This window comes from Aethalodelphis obliquidens, unplaced genomic scaffold (assembly GCF_003676395.1).
Source record: "Aethalodelphis obliquidens isolate GAN/ISIS:26980383/991018 unplaced genomic scaffold, ASM367639v1 scaffold9, whole genome shotgun sequence".
Classification (NCBI taxonomy): Eukaryota; Metazoa; Chordata; class Mammalia; order Artiodactyla; family Delphinidae; genus Aethalodelphis; species Aethalodelphis obliquidens.
This window is the reverse complement of record NW_020837953.1, coordinates 34,615,341-34,641,415: the sequence shown is the minus strand read 5'-3', so window position 1 is coordinate 34,641,415 and position 26,075 is coordinate 34,615,341. Positions and strand designations below refer to the sequence as shown.

The following is a 26,075-nucleotide window of genomic DNA, read 5'->3' as shown; positions in this document are numbered from 1 at the left end:
TGTACAGTGCATTGATATCTAGAAATTGTATCAAGTAACTACAACTATTACCATAAATTTTCATGTCCCTATGTCCACTTGTAAAACAATAGCTTTGTTGAGATATAATTCATATACCATACAATTCAACTACTTAAAGTATACAATTCAGCGGGTTTTAGGGCATTCATGGAGTTGTGCAATCGTCACCACACCGATTTTCGAATATTTCCATTGCCCCCTCTCAGTAAATCCCTGTACATTAGCAGTCATTCCTCTTCCTCCTTCCTCCAAAGCCTTAAGCAACCACGAATCTACTTTCACTCTCTAGATAGGCCTACTCTGGATATTTCACATAAATGAAATAATATCCTATGCTGTCATTTGTGTCTGGCTTCTTTCATTTAGCATGTTTTCAAGGTTCATTCATGTTGTAGCATATATCAGTAGTTCATGTCTTTTTATTTGCTAAATAATGTTCCCTTACTATATGAATATACTATATTTTATTTATCCATTCATCAATTGATAGACATTTGAGTTGTTCCACTCTTGGATTATTATGAATAATGCTGCAATGAACATGTGTGCACAAGTTTTTGTGTGAATACGTTTTCAATTCTCTTGGGTATATATGGGGTGGAATTACTTCGGTTGCATCGTGGTTTTATGTTTAAACTTTTGAGGAACTGCCAAACTTTTTCCCAAAGTGGTTGTCGTATTTTACGTTCCCACTAGCGGTGTATAAGAGCTCCAGTTTCTCCACATCCTCACTGGAGCTTTGTTATTATCTGTCTTTTTGATTATTGCCATCCTAGTAGGTATGAGGTATCTCTTAGTTTTGATGTGCATCTCCCTGATGGGTGGCTAATGATGTTGTGAAGCTTTTCATGCACTTAATGGCCATTTGTATATCTTCTTTGGAGAATAGTCTATTCATATCCTTTGTACATTTTTTTTTTACTTTGGTGATATATATATTTATTATTAAGTTGTAAGAGTTCATTCTATATTCTGGATACAAGTCCCTAATTAGATATATGATTTACAAATATTTTCTCCCATCCTGTAGGTTGTCTTTTCACTTTCTTGATGATGTCCTTTTCAACAAAAAAAACTTCTAAGTTTGATAAAGTCACATTTGTCTATTTTTTTTATTTTGTTGCTTGTGCTTCTGGTGTCATATCTAAGAAATTATTGCCTAATCCAAGGCCATGAAGATTTATGCCTTTTTTCTAGGCATTTTATAGTTTTAGCCCTTATATTTAGGTCTTTGAGTTAAATTTTGTAGATGGTGTGTGTTAGGGGTTCAACTTCATTCTTTTGCATATGGATATCCAGTTGTCCCAGAACCATTTGTTGAAAAAATTATTCTTTCCCCAATGAGTTGTCTCGGCATCCTTGGCAAAAACAATTGACTGTGAATGTGAGGGCTTATTTCTGGACACTAAATTCTATTCCATTCATCTATCTATCCTCGTGCTTGTATTGACTACTGTAGCTTTGTAATAAGCCTTGAAATGGGGAAGTGTGAGTCCTCCAACGCTGTGTTTTTTCTTTTTTGAGATTGTTTTGGCTGTTCTGGGTCCCTTGGATTTCCATGTTCATTTTAGGATCAGCTTATCGATTTCTGCCAAGAAACCAGCTAGAATTTTGATGGAGCCTGGGTTGAATTTATAAACCAATTTAGGGAATATTGCCATCTTAACAATATTAAGTCTTCCAATCCATTAACATGAGATGTCTTTTTACTTATTTAGATACTCTTTAATTTCTGTCAACAATGCTTTGTAATTTTCAGAACATAAGTTTTGTACTGCTTTTGTTACATTTATTCCCAAGTATTTCATTATTCTTGATGCTATTCTAAATGAAATTGTTTTCTTAATTTTGTTTTTTGCATTGTACACTACTAGTGTATAGAAATATAACTTATTTTTGTATGCTGATTTTGTATCCTACAACCTTACTGAACTCATTTATTAGTTTTATATTTTTTAATGGATTCCTTAGGATTTTCTATACACAAGATCATGTTATCTGCAAATAAAACTAGTTTTTCTTCTTTCCAATCTGGGTGCCTTTTATTTTCTTGCCTAATTGTCCTGGCTAGAACTTCCAGTACGATGTTGAATAGAAATGGAGGGAGTAGACATCCTTGCCTTGTTTCTGGTCTATGGGAAAATGCATTCAGTATTTCACAATGAAGTCTGGTGCTAGCTGTGAGTTTTTCATAGATGCTTTTTATCAGACTGAGAAAGTTTCCTTCTATTCCTAGTGTGCTGAGTTTTTTTTTTTTTTTTAAATCATGAAGGGGTGTGGAATTTAGTGAAATGTTTTTTTCTGCATCTATGGAGATGATCATTTTCGACCTTTATTCTATTGATATGGTGTATTCCATTACTGATTTTCAGATTTTTAACCAACCTTGCCTTCCTGGGATAAATCCCATGGTATATAATCCTTATTTATATGTTGATAAATTTGGTTTGCTAGTATTTTGTTGAGGATTTTTACATTTCTATTCAGAAGAGCCCTCGTGCCCATTTACAGTTCATCTCATTCCCACCTCCAGTCTCAGGCAACCATCAGTTTACTTTTTGTCTCTATAGATTTGCCTATTCTGGACATTTCATACAAATGGAATTAACAATAGGTGCTCTTTTGTGACTAGCTTCTTTCACTTAGCATATTGTTTTTGAAGACACTCTCATCCATATTGCGTCAGTACTTCATTCCTTTTTGTGGCTGAATACTATTCCTTTGTCTAGATCAAATAGTTTCTCTCTTCACCGGTTGATAGATATTTAGATATTTCCCATTTGGGCTATTATGAATTATGCTGCTATGAACATTCATGTGCAAGTCTTGTCTTTGCATGGACACGTTTTCATTTCTCTTGAGCAGACACCTAGGAGTGGAATTACTGGGTCCTTCGGTAGTTTTCTATTTTTGAGAAACTGCCAAATTTCAAAACTAGCTTCTACCATGTTATATCCCTAGGAGCAAAGTACAAGGGTGACCTGGGAACTTATTCAAATGGAGTGTTTCCTCATCTATAAAGTGGTGATAATAATAACACTGACTTCATAAAGTGAACATTAAATGAAATTATCATATGTGAAGGACTGAGCACACTGCTGTGTCCAGACACATGTGAAGGCTTAAAAAATGGTGTCTTTTTTGTTCCTTTGTCTATGCTAATGTCTCAAACCTCAGCCCTTGCTTTGCTTACATGGATGGGATTGTCTTCATGCCCTCCATGTAAACTGACATCTTGGTGTCATGTTCAAGACCCTCCTCATTAATCAGTCCCCTGTGGTCTAACAGGACCCCCAGACCTAGTTTCCCGATCCCACTGCCCTTAAGGTCTGTGTCAACCACTTTGGCTCAGCAGGTTTCCCCAGGGCAAGAGCTCCAAATTGGCAGAGTTGGGGCAGCAGGCAGTGCTCTGTGATGCCACCCTTGTCTGCTGGATGGCAGGACAGAAGGTATTGATTGCTCTGCTTGGAAGGAAGTCTCCCATCCCTCATTTACCGTTACTCCAGGCTAGTCTTATTTATCTGTTAAGACATAATTTGGGCATCACCTCCTCCAGGAAGCCTTCCCTAATGACTGCCCCTCCCAACTCTTATAATGTATATTATTGCAACTGACACATCATTTGTAAATTTTTTTGGCCATGCTGCACGGCATGCAGGATCTTTAGTTCTCCAACCAGGGACTGAACCCGAGCCCCCTGCAGTAGAAGTATGGAGTCTTAACCACTGGACCGCCAGGGAAGCCCTGTAATTATATTTTTACGTGTCTGTGTCTTGTGAGCATCCTGAGGATGGGGACTATTCTTATTTATCTCTATCTCCCCAGTTCCTAGCACACAGTAGGTATTCAATAACCCATAAATGGCCATATCCGTGTACAAAGTATTAACGGCTACATATTAGTGTCAAGGAAAAACTCTACAAAAAAACTGAACTGGGCCTTGAGGAATAAGCAGGAGGGCTTCCCTGGTGGCGCAGTGGTTAAGAATCTACCTGCCAATGCAGGGGAGATGGGTTTGAACCCTGGTCCAGGAAGATCCCACATGCCGCGGAGCAACTAAGCCTATGCGCCACAACTACTGAGCCTGTGCTCTAGAGCCCGCGAGCCACAACTACTGAGCCCACGTGTCAAAACTACTGAAGCCCGCATGCCTAGAGCCCGTGTTCGGCAACAAGAGAAGCCACTGCAATGAGAAGCCCACGCACCGCAACGAAGAGCAGCCCCTGCTCGCTGCCGCAACTAGAGAAAGCCCGTGTGCAGCAACAAAGACCCAACTCAGCCAAATAAATAAATAAATAAATTTATATTAAAAAAAGAGTAAGCAGGAGCCCGCCCAGGTGAATTGCAGAGAAGGGGGAAAACATGTTGTTTTCAGGAACTGACAAAGAAGTCCAGTGTGGCTATGGGTGGTGGGAAGGAGTGGCCAATGAGGCTGGAAAGGTAGGGTAAGCCAGTTGCAAGGTTAGAAATGGACGTTCACACCAAGTGAAAGGGCACTTTATCCTGAGGGCAGAGAGAAGTCATCCATTAAGAAGGGGAGTGACATGATGAGAGCTGTGTTTTAGAAGGATCTCTCTGGATTAGTGGGGTCATGGTTCTCAAACTTCACCTGCACTAGAATCTCCTGGAGTGCTCATTAAGACACAGATTCTGGGTCCCACCCCCTGAGTTTCTTATTCAGAAGGTCTGGTGTGGGGCCTGAGAATATGCATGTCTCACAAGTTCCCAGGGAGTGCCGGTTTGAGGACCACACTTTGAGAACCACTGATACAGAGGATGGGGTGGAGAAGAATGGGTAGCGGTGAGAATATTAAGGAAGCTACTGAAATTGCTCAGTTGAGAGGTGATGGAGGCAGACGCAGGGCAGGGGCTCCCAGTTTAGATCTGGGTGCTGCTAACTTCAGGGTCTTACTGGTGAGATTTCAGGCATGGTACTAAGCCAACGTGGGGAAGGGAGGCTGTTTCTGGGCATAGATCAGCCAGTTGGTCAGAACAGGCTCCACCCCCGGCCTGGGAGGACCAGACCCACACTTGGTAATGACCTTCAGAAAGCACAACAGAGACAAGGGGCCCAAGTTTGTCATTTAATGCCCAATCATCACAACACGTGGAGGCTTACACGGTGCTTGTCAAGGCAGGACACACGGCAAAACCAGAAACCCGGCCAGAGGTGAGTGACCTGCATGGAATCCCAGCACAGAAACCAGGGTCCCTCTAGACACATGCAAGGCTTCAGCACTTACCCAGGAGCCAGCAGGCTGGCTGGGCTTCTGCTCACCGAGGGTCCCCATGGTAGGCTAGGGTCCTAGGATGAGGTGGGGACCTCAGGACACAGTGATGAGAACCAGAAAGCTGCTTGCAAACAACCCCAAAAGTCTTTCACTTCACATGCTTTAAGCCACGCAATGCTTGGACGCAGGAGCACCCAAACTCTTTCACTAAAAACTAAACACGGCGCAGAACTGAGGCTGAACACCTGGAAAGAGGAAATAAAGTCAAAACCACGCTCCAGCCAGTTTTAACACCCTCTGCCCTCCCCCTCGTCTTCCCTGTAGCCGCACTGCTCAGACCATAGCGTGGCTGTGGAGGAGAGATGCTACTCTGGTTTTAAGAAATCTCTCTGAATCTCCAACTCTACTGCACAATTTTTTTTTTTTTTTGCAGTACGTGGGCCTCTCACTGTTGTGGCCTCTCTCGTTGCAGAGCACACGCTCCAGATGCGCAGGCTCAGCGGCCATGGCTCACGGGCCTAGCCGCTCCGCGGCATGTGGGATCTTCCTGGACCGGGCCACGAACCCATGTCCCCTGCATCGGCAGGCGGACTCAACCACTGCGCCACCAGGGAAGCCCGTCTACTGCACAATTTAATGCTGCTGGGTTCCTGGGAGTCCCTGAGCCTTTGATGCCCCTGGGGACACGAGTGACGGGGGTGGAGTGGGGGCTGCCAGAGCGGCTGGGAAATTTCCTGGCAGGAATAGTTTACCTCAGAAAGAAACTGGCTTTTCTTCTACCCTGGTTTTAAAGTTTACCTGGGCCCTGAAGGGAATTCCACTCAAAATGCTTCTTAAAGTACTTGACGGAACTTGGGAGGTTTCAGTTATCATCGGGAAGAAAGAGGCACAAGCTCGTTTCCTACACCAAGCCTGAGGCTTGGCCTGGTGATCCCGCCACTGGGCCAGGACAGGTGTGGAGGGGACAGGATGGCGGGGTTGCCAGCTGCTCTGGGTATAGGCCATGGGCCCGAGGGACAGCCTCTCTGTCCAGACCTTTGGCTGGGCTTTGGGGAATGAGCTTCAATTCTGGCTGGACTTCACCATTAAATTCATTTCCCTTTTCTATGATTTAATTCTAGGAGAAAGCTCTAGACAGAGCCCAAGGCATGGAAGTCAGACAGCTCTGTCCTCAGATATGATGGCGCATGGCTAGATGGCAGCCCAGCAGAGATCTCACAACAGCCATGCCATCTCCAGCCCCACCCGCCCCAAACCAGATCCTGGGCAGCACCCCTTCCCCCCACCCAAGGGCCAAGGTGGTCCCTCGGCCCTAGGCATGCTGGGCTTCAAAACTGCCTTCTGCTGAGACCCCTGTGAGTGTTTATAGAGTAGAGACCAAAGTCACTTCTGTAAAGCATAACAAAACTAGCCCTGTTTATAGAGCAGGGTATCTGTGACCATTCCTGAGAGGCCACTAACTTGGGGACCCAGGAAGTTGAGCCAATGACAAGGCCTGACTGTCCCCGGCTGGGCATTAGCTCACATTGGACCCCACCCCCAAAGAAGCCCACCTTCCAAGCTTCAGAAGCCAGTAGGTCAGCTCAGGAGCAATCCCATGGAGCCAACTTCATATTTGAGACCAACTTAATGCTACAAACTTAAAAAAATAAAAGTGCTGCCCAGCTGAGCCCCTGAGGAAACCTAGCTCCCTGAGGGTGGGTGGTGGGTCTCTCAGACCACCACCCCTGGCTGCCTCTCTCAGGAAGGTACAGCCTTGGTTCAGCCCAGAGCCCCCCACCCACCCTAAGCTGGGCGGGGGAGGAGAGCTGACTGCCCCATACCCAGCTGGGCTACGGGGACAATGTGGGATGGTCAAGTCTCTGGGGGATGGGGTGAGGCCAAAAGACCTTCTTAGGACCCTAAGCCGGAAGAGGTAACATGAGCCCGTCTCCCCATTAGCTGCCGTCTGGTCTGCCACGAAGCCTCTTCCCTGTCACCCCTTCAGCATCCTGTGACGCCACCAAGCCGTGGTCACTTCTGTCCCTGGGGGTCTGTGTGAGAGCTGGGGGGAAGGGGAGGTCCTTAAAGAATCACCCCCTTCAACAGATGCGGCAGAAAACAATCCTTCCAGGGCAGGGGAGGACGATACCAGCAGCTCCCAGCAGAGGTGCTTCCTGGCAGTTTCTTATTTTCTGCTCACCCTTGTCTTTAGCGGGCCTGTCTCTACCGCCCAGGTCCTCAGTGTAAAACAGCCCCTGTCCCAGCAAGAGGCAACTATGGAGGAAAGGTGCCCACAGCAGCGGACAGCTGCTTCCATGTTCGTGCCCCAGTTTCCCCGGGAGCTCTTCTGGGCTGACTCCCTGGAACCAGCTCTGGGACAGAGGAGACCAGGAATCCCGCAGCCCCCGCTCGAGAGAATTAGGAGGCTGAAGTGCAACTGGCATTCCAGCAGACTGGACGGCCCCTGAGGCCCGGTCCCCCACTGCTGGGGGGAGTCAGGGAGTTGGCCTGGGCCCCTGCAAGCCCCGGCCTGCCCTTGGACCTGTCTGAGGAGACGTCTTCCTAGGAACTAGAACAACCTCCCTGCTAAAACTCAGGGAAGGCCAACAAACAATACTCAACCTGAAATAAATACAAAGGAATTAAGTGCTTCTTGATAAACTGAGGGTCCTAACTGCCCCTCTAAAGGCAATTGCGGGGACTCTCCTTGGACCTGGTCACCTCCCCTGTGGCCCTTCACATGAGAGGTCAGAGGTCAGAAGACTGGCTGGGTCTTCCCAGGCCCAGTTTCCATGAAGAAGGACAGGACCCAACCCCTGACAGGCTCCTTCCCCGTATCCTCCACATTCCCCCGACAGCACTGGCTGGCAGGTGGTAGGTAGGAAAGGAAAAGGGGGGACCCCCATACCCTGAGGGCAGCACCTCGTGTCACATCCTGTGCAGGCAGAGGGCCTGTCAGTCTGCCTGTGAGGAGGTAGAGACTGGAGGGGTTGCCGGGCGCAGGCAGGGGCCGTTCAGTTAATCAGCAGGTCCCCAAGGTCATAGGTGTCAAAGAGGTCACTGATGCCCTCCCCGCCGTCCAGGCCCCACAGGTAGTCGTCCTGGTCCAAGGGCGGGGAGAAGCTGATCAGAGGGGAGCTGCACGGCAGTGTCGGGGACAGGAACTGGTCCTCTGTCTGCTGCAGGAGTGGGTGTGGCAGCTCCAGCATGCTGTCGGTGGCCTCCAGGGGGACAAGGGACGGCGGGAGTGGTGGCAGGACCTGCTGGGACGTCAGCGCTGGTGCTGGAGACGAAATCGACAAGGGTTATGTCTGATGCTGGTGCCCGAAAGCCTCTGGTCAGACCTCCGAGGACAAAAACAGCCTCTGGTCTCTCCTACCCTGGCTCACGCCTGACAGCACAGGACACCCTGCCCTTTCCCGCCCCAGCTCCAGCAGCCCCCTTCCTTCACCCACACTCTCTCCCCTCCCCTCTCCTGTCTCCACACCCACCCCCAGCTTCTGCAGTCACCCTACCCGCTTTCACCGTCAAGGTCCTGGCCCCTGAAGTCACTATGCCTTTTTCCTGCATCATCAATTCCTCTCACTCTCCTAGATCATTCCTGTCAATACACAGACATCCTCTAATAACTCTTATCTTTATTATGTTTTTTTGGACTCACCATGCAGCATGTGGAATCTCAGTTCCCCGACCAGGGATCGAACTCACGTCCCTTGCATTGGAAGCGTGGAGTCTTAACCACTGGACTGCCAGGGAAGTCCCTAATAACTCTGATCTTTAAAGAGCATTCTCCCCTGACCTCATGACTCTCTCCAATTACCAGCCCATGGTACTGCTCCCTTTCACAGTGAAGTTTCTTAAGAGTTACCCGTGCTCACTCCCTACTTCCCCACCACTATTCACGCTTCAACCCACTCCAACCTGGGGTCTGTCTGAACCAGTGCCCTCCATATTGCTAAATCCAGGGGTCAGTTCTCTGGCCTCATCCCATGTGACATTCCAGCAGAATCTGATGCAGTCGTTCACACCCTTCTTCTTGAAACATCTTCACTTGGCTTCGGAGGTACTAGATTCTTCTGGTTTTCTTCCTACCTCTTTGGCTGCTTCTTCCTGGTCTCCTTTCCTGGATCCTCCTCACCTTCTCAACTTCTAAACCCTGAAGCCCAGGGGCTCCATCCTCCGATTCTTCTCTCCTCTGGCTGCACTCCTCGCCAGGTGATCTCAGCGGGCCCCATGGCTTGAAATCCGTCTCCAGATCTACTGCCCGCAAGTGGATGCCTCTGGCACAGACACCCCCCCCCCGCCGCCCCGGCTCTGGGCTCCTGCTACATCTCTACTTGATGGCTATGCTAGGTCAGAACTCAGCACGTCAAAACCAAACTCCCGGGCTTCCCCCAAACCTGAGTCTTCCCCCATTGTATTTAATGAATCCCCGCCCACTCAGTTGCTTAGGCCAGAAGGCCCAAGAATCACCTGTAATCCTGCCATTTCCCCGCATCTGACCCAGCAGCAGGTTCGGTCACCTCCACAACCAAATCAACCCTCTAAGCTGCCCATCTCTCTTCAGTCCCGCTGCTGTGATCTGCGGCTCGCCCCTTCCTCTCACCCAGGCCCCTGCAGAAGCCTTCTCACCAGTCACCTTGCTTCGACTCTTGGCCCTTGCAGTCTGTGCTGTGACTTAAAAATGGCTTAGAGGGACTTCCCTGGCGGTCCAGTGGTTAAGACCCCGCGCTTCCAATGCAGGGGGCACGGGTTCGATCCCTAGTCGGGGAACTTAGATCCCAAATGCCAAGTGGCGCGGCCAAAAAAAAAAAAAAGTAGCTTAGAATAAAATCCAAGTTCCCACCAGGACTGAGCAGGCCCGGCGCGACTTGGTCCCGGCCATCCTTCCTGGTCCCTCTCCCGCCTCTCTCCCATAGCTCACGCTCACCTCTCCAGACACACTGGCCATCACCTACTCTTCAGTACACCAGCTCATTTCCATTTAGAGGTAAGGACGTGATTCCCTACACAGGCATGTGGAGCAGGGCGCCGGAAATCCCCTGCCAAATACACCCTGACGCCCAGAATCTCACCATCTGGGTCGTTCCTTACCAGCCAAGCATTGCTTTGAAAATACAACCATGTCAGTGTGCCAGACTGCCTGATCAACCTCGAGCTGGCTGAGTAACTGTGGGCAAGCGACAACGTTCATAGGTCTCCGTTTCCTCACCCCTAAAATGGGGATGATGATTATACCTGCCTCCGGTTGTTGAGAGGCTTAAATGGTAAGTGCAGATAAAGAACAGCTGGTCTGCAGGCTGTCCTTAAAAACAAAAATAGTTCCCATTTCCCAAGGGCTTACTCCGTCAGCTCTGATCTCAAGGAGAGGCCTGTTTCACCTCCTTGGACACTCCAGAAGCCCCAGGGGGAGGCACTGTTGTTATGTCTATTTACAGATGAGGAAACTGAAGCTCAAAGAAGCCAATTAAATGTAGTATTTGAATGAAAAAAAAAAATCAAATGTTTCTTTAGCACATCGCAGAGGCCTGCGTGTGTTAGAGTACGAGGCCTGGCTTGGGAGTGAGGAAGAGGCTGGGGGCTCAGTCCCCAGCCCCTCACCAGCTACAGGACCCGGCACCTCAGTTTTCCCAGTAGGAAAAATAAGGACCCACCACCCTGAGTTGTGGAAGCAGTAACTGAGCTATCACATGTGAGAGCCTTTACCTCAGGTCCGACCCCTCCCATCCATCCCTCCATCCATCCCTCCATCCTCTCTCTCTCCCTCTTTCTCTGTCTCACTTTTTATCACATCCAGAAGAGAACTGCTCTTTGTAACATCTGTGCCTCCACTGCACCCTGAATGGCTCATGTTCACTTAAATATCTCCAAACCCACACATAACAGGTGTCCAGTTCACACAAGCTTTTAAAAAGTCACATTCACGCTGTATCATCACCTGAAACGCACCCAATAATCACGAGGGAGTTTTATTTAGTGTCCCCCTTTTTGGAGACGTGGGAACAGAGGCTCGGAGGGGTTAAAGTGACTCCCCCACAGTCACCCCATCAAAGGAGGTGAGATGCAGACTCACCCCCGAGTGTCCCAGCTTCAGCTCCTGTGCCCTCAGCCACATGTAGTTTTAAGTCAGAAAGTCACAGCCCGGAGAGATGTTCAATGACTCAGGTTCAGATTCGTCCCATTACAAATGAGGGAAACGAGGTCCCCAAACAAGAATGATTCCCCTGGTGGCACCAGAACTAGGATGGGAACCTGGGTCCTAAGACTGTAGTGGCCTCCTCTTTGGACCAGGCCCTTGGTGCTTGTATATCAGAATGACCCTGCTTAGGCCAGAACATGGAGCACGTGCAAGTGCATGTGTGTGTGTGTACACCTTCTGGAAAACTTCCTCCTGCTCCTTTCAGCAGGGACATCACTAAGAGACCACGTGGCAAGGGTGAAGAGAGGCAGCAAGGGCATGGGCCCGGGCACAGAGCTGACTTCTGGGCTGGCCCCTCCGCCTACTGTTCCGTAAGCCTCTATCTAGGCTTTTCGGGCCTCAGCCTCTTGACTTGTACAACTGAGGTAAAATCCTTGTCCTTGCTTATGAGGTAGGGTCCTCCACCTCTGCCCAAGGTCTCAGATGACAACTGAAGGTTCTAACTCTGGAGAGCCGTGCACATGTTGACAGTGGAGCAGCGAGAAAGCAGAGCGTGGGAGGAGGAGAGAGAACAGGGTGGGGCACAGGTCTGGACTGGGAGATAGGCACTGGGAGGTTCCCGGAGGGACAGATGGTCGGTTCAGGGACAGCCCTGGTCCTGGGACTGGGCTGGAACACAGGAGAGATGGCTAGAGAAGAACTAGGAGTCTGGGCTCTTGTCTGAGCTCTGCCACTAACTTGCTGTGTGACCTTAGGAAAGTCACTTGCCCTCTCTGGGCCTCAGCTTATTCATGTGTAAAATGAAGTGTTGAGTTAAATCAGGGGTCAACAAACTTCTGTAAAGGGCTAGATAGTATTTTAGGCTTTGCAGGACACATATGGTCTCTGTCACACCGTCACTTGCCCTACGCCGAACCCCCAACTCTTTAAAAATGTGAAAACCATTCTTAGGTCATGGGTCATATAAAAACAGGCCAGATTTGGCCTGCAGGCAATAGTTTTATTAACCCTTGAGTTAAAGAAATGGAATGCAATCTGGGTTCTGTGGACACCTGCCTCCACCACCACACACACAAAAAGCTTCTTCCACCAGACCAGTTCTAGCTCTGCATTTGTTTAAAACACTAGGGCTCTATTTAGGGGAATTCTGCTGCTAAGAAAACAAAAGCGGAACACTGGCCTACATGGCCTCGAAGGATCCTGCTGATCTAACCTGATCTCAGTAAAGGGCAAAAACCATTCTGGGGGAGGGGCCTTCATAGGCTCCCATTTCTACTCCCATCCAACTCCCAGTCTCCCTGGGGAGACCTCGGGGACTCTCCCACCTCTTTACTCCTTGGCAACGGCCTCATACTACTTCCTGCCCGGCATAGACAGCTTTTAGCTCTACCACCCACCTCCCAGCCACCGTCCTTCCTTGATCTGTTCTGTGCCTCGTGGAGAGAGCCCTGGGCTAGAGTGTGGAGACCAAGGTTCGAGACACAGCTGTGCTGCCTCCCAGCTAGGAGGCCTTGGGCAGGTCCCATCACCTCTGTTTCAGTTTATCTATCTCTAAACTGGGAACAATAAAACCTACCTCAAGAACCGCTGTGAGGAGTAATGTGATAATGGATGTACCTGGTACACAGTCGTGGTTAAAACACCTTAGTTATTATCTCCTAAGAAAGTGCTGAGCCTTCCTCAGAAAATCTATAATTTCCATTTACTATGGGCTTATTGAGTGTTAGGAGCTCTGCCGTTAGGAGCTGTTACAGAAGTAGCAGTACTAGTGGCGGTGGCCGTAATAATGATAATAATAGCTAACAGTTATTGCCAGGCACCGTTCTAAATGCTTTACCTATATTAACTCATTTAATGTTCACAAACTATGGAGTAGATACTATTAATTACTATGCCCAAATTACAGATGCGTAAATTAAGGCAAAGAAAGGTAAATTAATTTGTCCAAGTTCATATAGCTGGTAAGTGGAAGAGGTGGGATTCAAACCCAGGCGCTCCTCTGCCCAGAGCAGCAACAGTCTCCCCACTGAGACAAGGAACGTGCATGTGCTTTATAAAGTGTAAAGGGCAATGCACACGTGTGTGGGAGAAGGACTGTATCCCCTGCTGCTGGGTAGAAGGTAGGTACCCAACAAATGCTGACAAGGAAGAGGGAAACTCTAAGGCTGGTCCCTCTCGGCATCCCTTGTCCCTCTGGACAGAGGGTCTCACCTGAGGATGCCGTGGATTCCGTGATTCCAGGGTTGATGCTGCTGCTGGGCTGGGTGGGGTCAGGGCTGGGACTGAGGGCAGAGGTGGAGGGGAGGGGCTCCTTGGCAGGACTGTTGGGCTCCTGCACCTCTTCTGGGCAAAGGTAGACTTCGATGGGCCCCTGCGTGCTCTTCAGATATATCTGCAGGTTCTCCTGGAGAAGGAAGAGAAGCCAGGTCATGGCTCTGGGCAGCTGGACTTACTCATGGCTCAGTGGGTATGGACGGACACATGAGGCTCCCACCGTCCATATGAGCACGCTTGGCTCCTGAGCTGGGTGCTGGGCCTGCCCCATGTGGTAGACATCTGTCTGGCCCCAAGACCCCTTCTTTTAGGGAGAGTGCCTTGATTTTCCTTTGGGCAATCACTCCTCCCCCACTCTCAGGCCTGAGCTGGTATCATAAAAGCTATCTTTGCCACGGTAAGGGGAGAGCCCACCTGGGAACGGAGTTGGCCAGAAAATGGCAGAGTGAGATGGAGTGTGAGGTCACCTTTACGACACGGTTTGAGCCTCTGCATCCAGCCTTGCCTGCAATCCCCAAATCTCCCCCTGGACCTGTCACTTGGTTCCCCCCGGGTCCCCCTCACGTAAGCCGGTCGGACTTGGCTTTCTGTTATTTGTAACCAAGAGACTGACGCTTGGCTTTCCCGCCCTTGCCTCCTGCCCACCTCGTACCCGCAGCTTGAGCCACAACCGGCAACGCACATGCTGCTGCCGATCGCATTCAGGTGTCCACGCCTGCGCCCAGGCAGTCCCTTTGCCTGCCCCTACGGGCCTTATATAGCTTAATGCTTTTCCACTAAACAGATTATTTCTGGAGCCCTTATCAGACTCTGGGCTGGGGGTACCACATGGGTGGAACACGGCTTTGTGGAGGTTACACTGTAACAGATGAAGCAGAACATAATTACGTAATCACCAATATATCCCGGCAAATGGAGGTTAAGTGCGATGGAAAAGAACACGTGGTTATGAAGTCTGGAGGTAATCAGGGAAGGCTTCTTGAGGAGGTGATGTTCAAGTTGCGACCTGTAGGATGAATAGCCGTAAACCAGGCAGAGAGAGGGAAGAGCACTTCGGCTGGAGGGAATAGCGTGTGAGAAGGTCTTGTACTGAGGTCAAGCTTAGTGTGGTGGGGAAACGGCAGGCAGTTCAGTGTGGCTGAAGTAGAGACAGAAGGGGGTCAGCATGCGAGAGGAGGTGGGTGAGGTCAGAGCACAGACAGCCTCATAGAGAGTGTAAGAATTTTGGTCTTTAAACTAGGTTAACATGGAAGGATTACTGTGAGTACTGACATTGCTGTGCGTGAGTGCACGTGTGCTTGCGCATGGGAACGCAGTGGCTGGTGGGATGCGGAGAGGAACCAGGAATAGAGATTTTCTCCGGCTGGTACCTAATGCCTGATGCCCTTTCCAGCCTCCGCCACTTCTGCCCCAGCTTGGAGACCATCAGTCTTGCCATGGCCACCAGCATGGACCAGGGAAGCTTCAGACTAGGCAGTGCCAGGAACGGAACCTGCAGAGCTGTCTGGAATGTTCCTAACCCTGCTCTCCACTAAATGCTTCCCCTCTCACCTCGCTCCTGTCAGGCACTTCCAGTCTCGTCTGCGGAGGGGCCTTGACAGCGATCACCGTCTGCTCCTTAAAGCTGCCCACAGCACGGATGTCCTGGTAAGTCACGTAGGCCAGTGTAGGGGCAGGAGAGTCAAGAGAAGTGACTGTCTGGTCAAAATTAAAACTCCCGGCCTACCCGGATGGGATCTAACCCACCTCTCAAAGACTCCGAACACCCCAAAACTGTAACCTGTTCTTTTAATCTCATAAACTACCTTGGACCCCTTTAGAAATGGGGGTATGAATCATTAAAAAAAATGCTGCCTTATATCAGCTTTTTACATAAAGGTTTCATCTACCAAGCTAGATTTTTAGCTCTGAGAGGGCAGGAAGACATGTCTTATTTCTTTATATTTCTCACAATGCCTACTACCCTTCCAGAAATACAAGGTCAGATCCAAATACCAATTAGATGGTCCAACCATTTGCAAAAAGTATATGTAAAGCCATTGCAAAGTCTATGCTCTTTGACCTCATTGTTTCAATCCTAGGAATCTAACCTAGGGAAATAAGTAAAAAACTTGAGAAAAGTTTCTATCTATAAAGATATTTGGGACTTCCCTGTTGGCACAGTGGTTAAGAATCCTTCTGCCAATGCAGGGGACACGGGTTCGAGCCCTGGTCTGGGAAGATCCCACATGCTGCAGAGCAACTAAGCCCGTGTGCCACAACTACTGGAGCCCGCACACCCTAGAGCCCGAGTGCCACAACTACTGAGCCCGCACACTCTAGGGCCCACGTGCCTCAACTACTGAGCCCACGTGCTGCAACTACTGAAGCCCACGTGCTTAGAGCCCGTGCTCCGCAACAAGAGAAGCCACTGCAATGAGAAGCCAGGGCACAGCAACAAAGACCCAGCGCAGCCAAAAATTAAAAAAATAAAAATAAATAAAGATATTCATCACAATGTCGCTTTATAAAACAGAAATCTAGCATTGATCTAAATGCCCATTCTAGGCCTTATCAACAAACCATAGTGGTCTGAGTAGGACATTCTCAAACCATTTAAATATTCCCTGGCGGTCCAGTGGTTAGGACTCTGCACTTCCACCGCAGGAGGCACGGGTTCGATCCCTGGTCGGGGAAGTAAGATCCTGCAAGCCGTGCAGTGTGGCAAAACAAAAACAAACAAACAAACAAAAATATATATGATGTTAAACCATACAAAATATATATGATGTTAAACCATACAAAATATATATGATGTTAAACCATACAAAACTGCAATATCAGCAATTTCATGTGGACCAACCAAATAGTTAGGAAGGACATGTAACAACATAAAAACCACCTATGGTAGTACACTAAGTGGAGAAAAGCAGAATATAAAACGTTGTATACAGCAGGTACACACAGTGTTTAAATAACACACACCCTGTGTGTAGCTAAGGAATGATGGCTGTGTTCGGGTGGCAGCTCTTTTTTCTTTTCTCCATTTTCCAGATTTACAGAAATGTACTTGTCTTATTTTTATAATGAGAAAGTAACTTCAAGAGACCCAAGAGGAAAAGCCACTGAGGAAGGAAGAAACAGATATGCGAGACCCCTAGGGTGGATCAGTCCCTGCAGGGAGGTACTGCATCAACTCTGGGTAGTTATGAGCATGCAACAGGCCCCCTGCTCCCGGACCCCTTCCTCCCAACCAAAGAGGATATCTCTTGTTGGCCTTGTCCTCCGTCAGGTGCTTGAAGTGCAGAGAGCAGCTCTGGATGAGCTGGTCCAAGGCCTGCTCCATGCTCATTAGCTCCTTCAGCTCCTGCCCCAGCTGCTGCTGCTTCCCAGGCCGGGTGGGGTCTTCAAACAGTCCTCTGCCTCTGGGGACAGAGCAGTCCCCCAGTGTCAGTCTCAGTCTACATCCAGGGACCCCAACCCCAGGGCTGCTGTGCAAAGCTGCACAGATGATGTGGGCAAAACTCCAGGAAGAGGCCATTCACATGGTCTATGATGGTGCCTCCTGGCTTGTACAAATCAGTGGTCCTGCCTAGCTCCCAGGGAGCTGCCAGGGATTGGAACTTGATGTTTGGGGGTTGGGCTAGGGAAAAGAAACAAGTCAGGGCCTGACACCACTTTTGGGGGGCTTTCAACTCTACCCACCCTATGCCCCAGGCTCCCCCAAATGGCAGGGAGCTGGAGTGACCTCACTCCTGACTTCTCTGCCTCCGTTCTCTTAGAGTTCACGCCAGGGGTTGCAGGTCTGTTCTTTAAGACCTTATAGAAGTGAGGAACGGAGTCTGTAGTACTTATATCTCAGCTGGAAGGAGTCTGGGTTACTACTGCGCAGATCCCAGAGGACTTCCCTAAGTTAGAAGAGGGCAATATTGGGACCCCTGACTGAAGAGGATCTGGGGTCCTCTTAGCCTTTACACGTCCTATAAATCATTCTCTGGCCCTGCCATGCTCTCCTAATACTACTTCAGCATATACACCTGCTCTTCCTTCCCCCTCGTAAATACATTGGCTCCACCCGCAGCGTGTAAGCTTATTGGATGTTGCCCTTCATTTCCCCCGCCAGCACTTGTGCCCATTGGATGTTGCTCTCAGGCCCGCCCCCTACATTCACAACCTCAGGATATTGCCCCTGGCTCCACCCACAGCACGCGCACTCACTGGTGCCATCGGCCCCAGCCCAGGCACTCACACCCACTGGATGTTGTTCTTGGCCTTCTTGCGGATGAGCTGGATGCCCTCCAGCACATTGGTTATGTCGTAGATGCGCCGCTTCTGCACGTCCAGCACCTCAGCAGCCCAGTTAAGGTCCAGGACCCCATCCTCAGACTCGCTCAGGAGGTAAATGAATTTCTTGGTGAGCAGCCCCAGCGACGTGTCATAGCGAGTCTTCTCCCCAGGCGACTTGGGGGCTGACGAGGAAAGGCGCTCAGCCATTGCTCAGAGAGGGCCCCCTGGGGGACTTCCTCCATTGACCTGGACCCACTTTCCAGTTTACACCCTCCATGTAAGCACCCACTTTCCAGTTTACAGAGCACTGGGAGGGAGGGGGTCATTCACCATCATTGTTCAAACAGGGAATCTGATAACTAGAGAGGCAAAGTGACTTGCTTAAGGTTTCACAATCGGGGGCAGCGTCGAGGCTGGAAACCAAATATTCTAACTCTTGGTTCGCACCTTTCCACCAAAGCTCAGGGCAGCCATACCGCCACCACCACTAACAACAACAAATGCTTACTGTGTGTAGCTCACTGTTCTAAGCACTTTCCATATACAACAAATTTAATCCTTACAGCACCCTATAAGTTTGGTGTGTAACCATCCCCATTTTACAGGTGAGAATACTGAGGCACAGACAGATTAAGTAACTTGCTCAACTCGCTCAGCTAGAAAGTGGCAAAGCTGGGACTTAAATCCAGGCAGTCTGGCTCCAGAGTCTCCCTTCCTAACCATTACCCTATCCTGCCAGTTATGTGAGGAATTTGGAATTAGGGTAGGGAGGGAATGACAAGAACATGTTTATAGACATGTTTTTTTCTTCCCTTCCAGTTTTATTGAGATATAATTGACATACAGCACTGACATACAGACTTGCTCTTTCTTTCTATGTGTCATGCAATGATTATCTGAGAGGAATCAGTCCTATTATGTCACATGTGGCAGGTTCATGAAAAAGGTCCCTTTCTTAATGAGGTCGATGTCACAAGACCACATCTCAGCTGCAGCATCTTAAACCACAAGAAGACTTTTGCAATCTAGTGACTTGCAAGTCATATAGCAAGTTAATGGCTAAACTCGTTGTGGAAACTGAATTTTAGAGAGTCTCAGATTCCTCTAGAAGGGGACTTTAGAATCCCTTAATAGATAGACAGCAAGTATTTGGCACACAGACAGTGTTGTCAATTTTTGCATTCATGGCAGACATTACTAACTGATTAGTGCACTTGGGGTCCTTCAATAAAGAGCTCTGGGCAGCCTCTACTAATCAGTTGGAGAGGAAACTTTCTTGCTATTCCCGATCTAGCTGCGCCTTGCTTTGCAGATGAGACAGCTAAGATTCACAGAAGAGGAGTGACCAGTCAGGTGAGAACAGAGTCCTGACCAGACCCTCAAGCTTACCACCCAATAACATACCTTCTTTATTAGGTCTCTGTCCCCCCGAATTAGAATTCCTCACTAACGCAGTTGCTGAAACTCCCTCCCAAACCAGAATATTGACCGAAAATATCAAGAGGCAGAAACTGGGCTCTGGTCCTGACTCCACTGACTAGCAGTGTGACCTTGGGTAAGTCACTGAAACTCTGAGTCTCCAGTTGCCTCATCAGTAAAAGGGGGATAATCCACCTGCCTGGCAGGATCCAGTGAGAAGGCACAGGAAACTGCTGTGTAAACCAGAAAGTGTGCTACAGATATTAGCCCTGGTGATCTGGGCAGAGCTGCTGCCCTCTGCCCCTCCCCACCCCACCTCCAGTCTCCTGAGCCTGCCCTTAGATAACCCATTGGCGTGGCTTACTTTTGGGGCTGGGGAGGCCATCCACTCTAATGCATTTCCGCTTGGGAGTCCGGAATTCAGGGACCACAGGCTTCCCGATCCCCTCCAGGTCCAGCTTCCTTTTGGCCTTGGGGAGAGAGAGGGGAGAAAGGCAGAGTTTGAGAATCATTCGTCCTTTAGCTTCTCCCCGACTTGGGGCCAAAGCACTGAGGCCACCAGCAGCCACCGCCTGCCTCAATTTGCCACCAGTCCTGGGTGAAAAAAGTCACTGTACCTGGTAAGGAAATATCAGTGACCTGAAAAATGAGCTTTCAGGGGAAGGAAGTCCTATTTCTGAGGGGCACACAACACTCCCATCTTCCGAGGCCCAGGCACTTGAGACTACCAAAGCCAGTCTGGGTTTTAATACAGGCTTCCTTAATAACTGGACCCGACACCCGCCTCTCTACCCCCCTCCCCCAGGATGATACAGGGAGGAAGGAGAGGGGAGGGCCTAAAGCACATCAGGCTGGGGAGAGCGTCCGCACCTCCACTGCAGAAGCAGCTGGCTCAGCCAGACTGGGTGCCCATCACAGGCTCACAGCTGGCCCTTATCAGGGTGGGGCTGGGCATCCGCCCAGGCCCAGGGGACTTCCTGGCTCAGTGCCACACCCCAGGGAGGTGTCCACATCGGGAAGCAGTGCAAACATCCCCCACCCCGCCGTTTGGGCTCCAGCTCAAGGGCCCCAGGGCCTCCTGAATAGACTCTATTTGCCATTCTTTCTTTGCTGAGAGGGGCAGACAATGAATCCTTCCCCTGTGTCTTAAGGACAAGCAGCTGAGGTCCCCCTGCTCCCCCCTCCCTGTTCCCGCCAAGCTTGGGAAACACCTGCTGGGGAAATCAAACCACAGACCCATCTGCTCCTCTCCACCCCACTGCCACCCGGCCTCAATTACGCCCAGAAGCTGGGCTGGCCCGGAAGGGGCCTCTCTCCTTGTTAGGGCTGGGCAGAGGCAGGGCTGGGGCACTGGGGCACAGGTCAGGGACCCAGGCATGAATCTCCCTGCTCCTTCACGGGCTCGCTGTGTGACTTGAGGAAATGCGCCACATCTAGGAGCCTCAGTTTCCTCCTCTGTAAAATGGGGTGGAAAATACCCACCGCCAGGGGCTGTTGTAAGGATTCAAGGAGATAACGTTTGTAAAGCACTCAACCTGTGACTCAGCATTCAGTAGGTGTTCAGGAAATGCAGAGTCCCTTCCCTAAAATCCAAACTCGGCCTCTTCCTAGACAAACTATTCTGGGGGTCACTGAGCTCATTTCCTTCTTCCCTTCCCCCAGTCACCCAGACACCCCTACCTTAGTTGGGACAGAGAGGTCTATTTTAACTTTTGATGGTGAGGTCATGCTCAGCAGGGCTGAGACTTCTAACCGCTGCTGAGCACAGGTGGGCTGACACGTGTGGGAGGTAGTGATGGCTCTTCCTGCTGTCAGCTCCCTTCCCCCTTCTCATGCCTCCTTCAGGAAGTCTTCCTGGACTGATTTGAGGAGCCCTGCTCCTGGGTTGGAGGAGCCTGGATAAGAGGATCCTCCCCTCCACCTCCACCCAGACCTGGACATGATCCAAACACCACATCTCCCTGCTCATTCCTCTTTAAGTCCTTCTGGAAAATATTCCTTTTCTAACCTCCCAGCCTGTGAGATGCTAGATTCTAGGGAAAGTGACCTGCTCTAGTCCCATCTTGTTTAGAGGAAAAGTCCTAATCATTCACTGAGACCTTCCACCTGCCCTAGACCAAGCCCCGATGTTCATCACCTCACTGAATCTTCCCAACGCCATGAATCCCAATTTTACAGCTGAAGCAACTGAGACCTGGTGAGCCCAGGACAAGGAGAGGAAGGGAAGTCAGGCTGAGTTCTACCTGAGGCAGGGGTGGCAGCCCAGAGTCTCCCCAGCCCCACTCACATTCACCTGACGGAAGCCAGCCCCTACTGAGTTCACAGAACACACCAGGAAGAACCTCACTACCTGCAGAGCAGGGAGGCGGGGAGGGCCTTGAACGGAGTACCTGTGCAGGGCCTATCACGTGCTCATCAGTCCTAACTCAGTACTGCACTCTCTCTCAGTGGACGAGAAATGGAGACTCATAGAGGTTAAGCCACGTGCCCAAGGCCACACAGACAAAGAGCAGAGCCAGAGTTTGAACCCAGATCTGTCTGACTCCAAAACCAGGTATTGGGCTGTTCAGCTCCATGCCATACACGTTGCCCCAGAACTTGCTGAAATTTGAGCCGAGGCCTGGTTATGTCCACCGGCCCCCATCACTTTACTTCACACAGACACACACACTGGCCCCCTCCCTTTTCTTCCTCTCCTTCACCCTTATCCTGCACTGTCAGGGTCCCTAAGCAGCAAACTGTCCCCCAGCTGAGGACATCTCTCTGACACCTCTGAGCACTGCCCAGAGAAAAGTCAGCTCATCATGGATGGGCCTGAGCCTGCAGAACGGAAGTGGCAGAGGACAAGCCCAGGAGGACAAGGACCAAGGAGAGGCTGAGCACAGGCCTTGGAGTCAGAGCTGCCTGGGTTCCCATCCAGGCTGGGTGAGCTGGGCAAGTCCGCTGACCTCTTGAGCTGCACCTGTAAAAGGGGGGTGCTCTGCTCCTCCCTCCTGGAGGATTCAGTGAGGGAGCAGCAAAGCGCTTGTTCACGCGGGGGAGCTGCGATCACTAATGCACCAGGGCCACCACCGAGGGGGAGGTTCAGGGCTGAGCTGAAAAGCGTCAGGGACGTGCTGAGGGCAAAGGCCAGCTCGGCTCCAACCTGGCCCTCTTAGGCAGACCCTTTGGCTGTTTCTTAAAGGCCTGGTTAAGATTCGAGCCCACCGTGCCAACCCCGAGAGAGAAGAACGGAGCTCCTTCCTCAGGCAGCCCTAGAAGTGAGAGGGCCAGAGGCCCCAGACACCACCCCCTTGCAGGCAGCCAGGTGAGGTAACCGGGGCTCAGAGGGGAAGTGACTTGCCGGAAATCACACAGGGAGTGGAGCCAGGTCTCTCCTAAGCCCTAAGTTAGACGGTGGGGGTAGGAGCCAGTGGAAGGAGTTGAGAGCCTTGCTTCCAGATCCCCGCTCTGCCTCGTGGTGGCCTGGGAGGGACTCTCTGCCTTGCCTCCCTAAGCCTACATTTCCTCATCTGACCCACCTTGTACGGTTGTTCATTAAAATGTTCATTTTCTTCCCTGGTTCTCAGAGGAAATTTGGAAAAGACAGACAAATGAAAAGAAAAGGAGAACTCTGCAGAATCCCACCCTCTTCACAGGTTCCTGCAGGAATGACACAGAGTGAGGCCATGTGCCCGGCTGGGGCAGGAACATCCCACGCCTCCTCCAGAGGTGCCGGAAAGAGCTCTAGTCAGGGAGTGAGGAGACCTGGGTTCCCGCCTTCATTCTGCCGTTGATCTTGGTCACCGTCCCTGGGCAGTGCCTAAGGTCCCTTTAAACAGCAGTTCCCCATCAAATCCTGCTCACCCTGCACTTTGCAGCCTGGGCACAAAACAAGTGGCCACACCCAGGGTTGGGTTTGGAGCTGCTCCAGGTCACACCCTGTTAAAATGAGTAAGCAGGGGGCCAAGGCCTGCCCACCGGGTTTTGGGGCACAGGGAAGCCAGGGACTGACAGGAAAGGGGGCTCTGGGCCCCAGAGGCCTGTAGGGTGGTCTGATGCAAAGAGATGCTCTCGCGTCTTGGCGTAGGACTTGGACAAATGACTTCATGTCTCTGCTCAGGTTCCTCATCTGTAAGATACCTCATCCCGGGCATCTTGGCATCTTGACCAAGATAAGGAATGTGAAGAGTGCCAAGCAGTGCCTGGCACACGAGAGGCATTCAGTAAAAGAGCCATTCTTGCTGTGATCACTGAGCCCCTCCGGGAGGGAGGTACAGACAGATGCACTCAGCTCCTCTGGGAGGGAAGCAGTTCAAAACCACAGCTGTTACTGAAACTCTGCCGGGTCTCCTGAAAGCAGCTGGCCAGAGGAGAGACTGGGCCCACCACTGAGCACCCTCCCTGGGGGCACCCAGCTCCTAAATCAGGTGGTACTGGGGAAAGTCAAGGCTGCAGAGAAGAGACTAATAATGATAACCTGCCCTGTGGGTCATATATTTCCCTATATGATCTTGGACAGGTCACATCCCCTCTCTGAGCCTCAGTTTCCCCCTGCAACATGGAGCTACTAAAACCATCCACTTCATAGGGTAGAAAACTATTTTAGACTGTAAAATGCTGAACTAAAGATAAGTAAAAACTCCCGGTTATCCTTGGCTGCTTGACTTGTGAAATAGGAATAGCACTCCTGCCGCCTTCCTCCTAGTTGGAAATAATGTACAGGAAGGGGTTCTGAAAGTTTAAAGCCTTGAGCATTGGCAAAGCAGGATTCCAGTAGCAGGGAGTGGGGCTCTCTGCCTGCAGCCAGCGGTGGCTGGAGGCCAAGCCTGCTGATTGACACAGGTCAGATCAGTGCCTCTAGGGCAGAGGGGGTGGTCTTCTCCCTGTACTTGAACTTAACTCACCACTCACAACAAAGCCAACCTACAACATCCCCATCTCCCCTTCCTGGATCCTGCTTCCAAAACCCAGGACCTGGAAGAGACTTGAGATGAGTTAGTCCCACAGCTGCTCCGTGCACGCACACATTTTCAAGACAAGGAAACTGACGCCCAGACCAGGGCCAAGACTTGTCCAAGGACACACAGTGAATTAGCGGCAATCAGGACCAGAAATCAGGCTCTCTAACTATCACCCCCACCTCCCAGGGCTCTTCCAACTCCACCCCACCCTATGGTTGTTTCGATTCTCACGGGCTCCAGGAATTCCACTTCCAAAAAACACACCCTGTGCCTGGTGCCACCACACTTTGGGCCCTCCCTGGCAACGGTCCTGCCGCTTTGAGAAAAGAACAGTCAATCTGAACAGGAACCTCAGAGGGCTGCCCCCACCTTGCACCTGCTACTGGCTGTCTGGGACAGAAGACGGCCTGGGGGAGGACCTAGGGCAGATAATTGGGAAAGAGTTGGCCGGATGGAAAATGAGGCGTCTCAGCCAAACTGGACCTGAGAGACCTCCCCCTATTTTAAAGCCCCCATGGTATCCCCAGGCTCAGTTCTGTGCTTGGACAATAGCAGGTGCCCAGTACTGGTTTCTGGGCCAAACAATGAATGAAAGAATGAATGAATGACAGCAAATTGACTCCGTAGACTTCCCCAAGGTCACAGGGTGCACTGGGCGTAGGGCGTTGGGTCTCCACACTCCTGATCCAGTGCTCATTCCATTCCACCCCAATGGATGAGGTTATTTCATCCCAAGTCTGAAAATGAAAGGCTCTTCTACTTAGATATTGGGGCAATGGGTTGTTCTGGAAGCTGAAAGCTCCCCTTCTCCCTCCCCAGACTCGACCTGCCTCACTCAGACAGCTCCCAGGCGTCCCTCCCGCCCGTCCCACCCCTGTAAAAGCAGAGAGGAAAGCGGTGCGGGGGCGGGGGCGGGGTGGTCCCCAGCATTACCGGCAGCCGGCCAGCAGGCACGCATCGCACAGCTTGGCCCTCCGGTCCGTGGGGGGTGGCGTCGAGGCAGGTGCCCGGCGCCGCAGCAGGAGGCACAGTCTGCGGGTACAGCTGGGTGTAGTAGGTGGTGGTGGCCGGGCAGAGCTGAGGGCTGCTGAGGCCGGGCGGCCACAGCTCCGTGGGGCTCATCGCGTGCAGCCCCTTGGGGGGTGGCCCCGCGGCCGGAGCCAGGGCCCGCGGCCCTCGCAGCATGGCGAGCGCAGCGCCCCCCTCCCCAGCCGGGCCTGGCGCGCCCGCCGGCACCTGCGGGCCTCGGAGCCCGCGGCGGCTCACACGGCCCGCGGCATGGTGCGGAGGCCGGGCAAGGCCGGACCCTCCCCTCCTGGCCCGCCGCCGAGCCGGGCAGTGCTTGGAGATCGCCGCTTGGAGATCGCCCCGCGCCGGCGGCGGCGGCGGCGGCGGCACGGCCAGGGGATGCCCCGCCGCGAGGGCTGCTGCGACCAGCAAGGGCCCCGCGCCCCCTAAGGCTTCGGCACCTGGGGTCTGGCCCCGTTCGGGAGTGGTCTCTGGGATGCCCACGTGCTCAGCAGAAACGCGTTGCGCTCGGACGGGGGAGGGGGACCGATTGCACCGACTCCCTCTCGCCTCGCTCTCGAGTCCTTGAGCTTTTCTCTGTTTTTTTTTTTCTGCTTTTTTTTTTTTTTTTTTTAGCGCGAAACTGCGTGCCGCGAAATTCGGATCTCCCGCGGAAAATGCCGCGCTTCGGTTGGTCGCTGCAACAGGCACAGGCTCCACCCCCCGGAAGGACCCGTCCCCGAGGCGGTGATTGCAACACGAGCTGGATGCTTAAAGGGGACGCCACAGCTG

General features: G+C 51.0%; 1 protein-coding gene across 4 annotated transcripts; it reads right to left on the bottom strand.

Annotated features, from left to right (window-relative positions):
- Window positions 1-5,947: 5,947 nt before the first annotated feature.
- Window positions 5,948-25,866, bottom strand: E2F2 (E2F transcription factor 2). Of its 4 annotated transcripts, none has more exons than XM_027109781.1 (7): window positions 25,209-25,866; window positions 19,697-19,802; window positions 17,882-18,095; window positions 16,893-17,051; window positions 15,199-15,313; window positions 13,585-13,777; window positions 5,948-8,517 (listed from the first exon to the last, which is right to left on the bottom strand). In XM_027109781.1, the coding sequence occupies exons 1-7, from the start codon at window positions 25,458-25,460 to the stop codon at window positions 8,249-8,251; spliced, it is 1,308 nt and encodes a 435-aa protein (XP_026965582.1). In that variant the 5' UTR covers window positions 25,461-25,866; the 3' UTR covers window positions 5,948-8,248. The 4 variants fall into 4 exon arrangements, with proteins under 4 accessions (XP_026965582.1, XP_026965580.1, XP_026965583.1 ...); XM_027109779.1 differs by having other exon boundaries at window positions 17,876-18,095; window positions 25,209-25,864; XM_027109782.1 differs by lacking the exon at window positions 25,209-25,866 and adding an exon at window positions 22,960-25,025 and having other exon boundaries at window positions 17,876-18,095.
- Window positions 25,867-26,075: the final 209 nt, after the last annotated feature.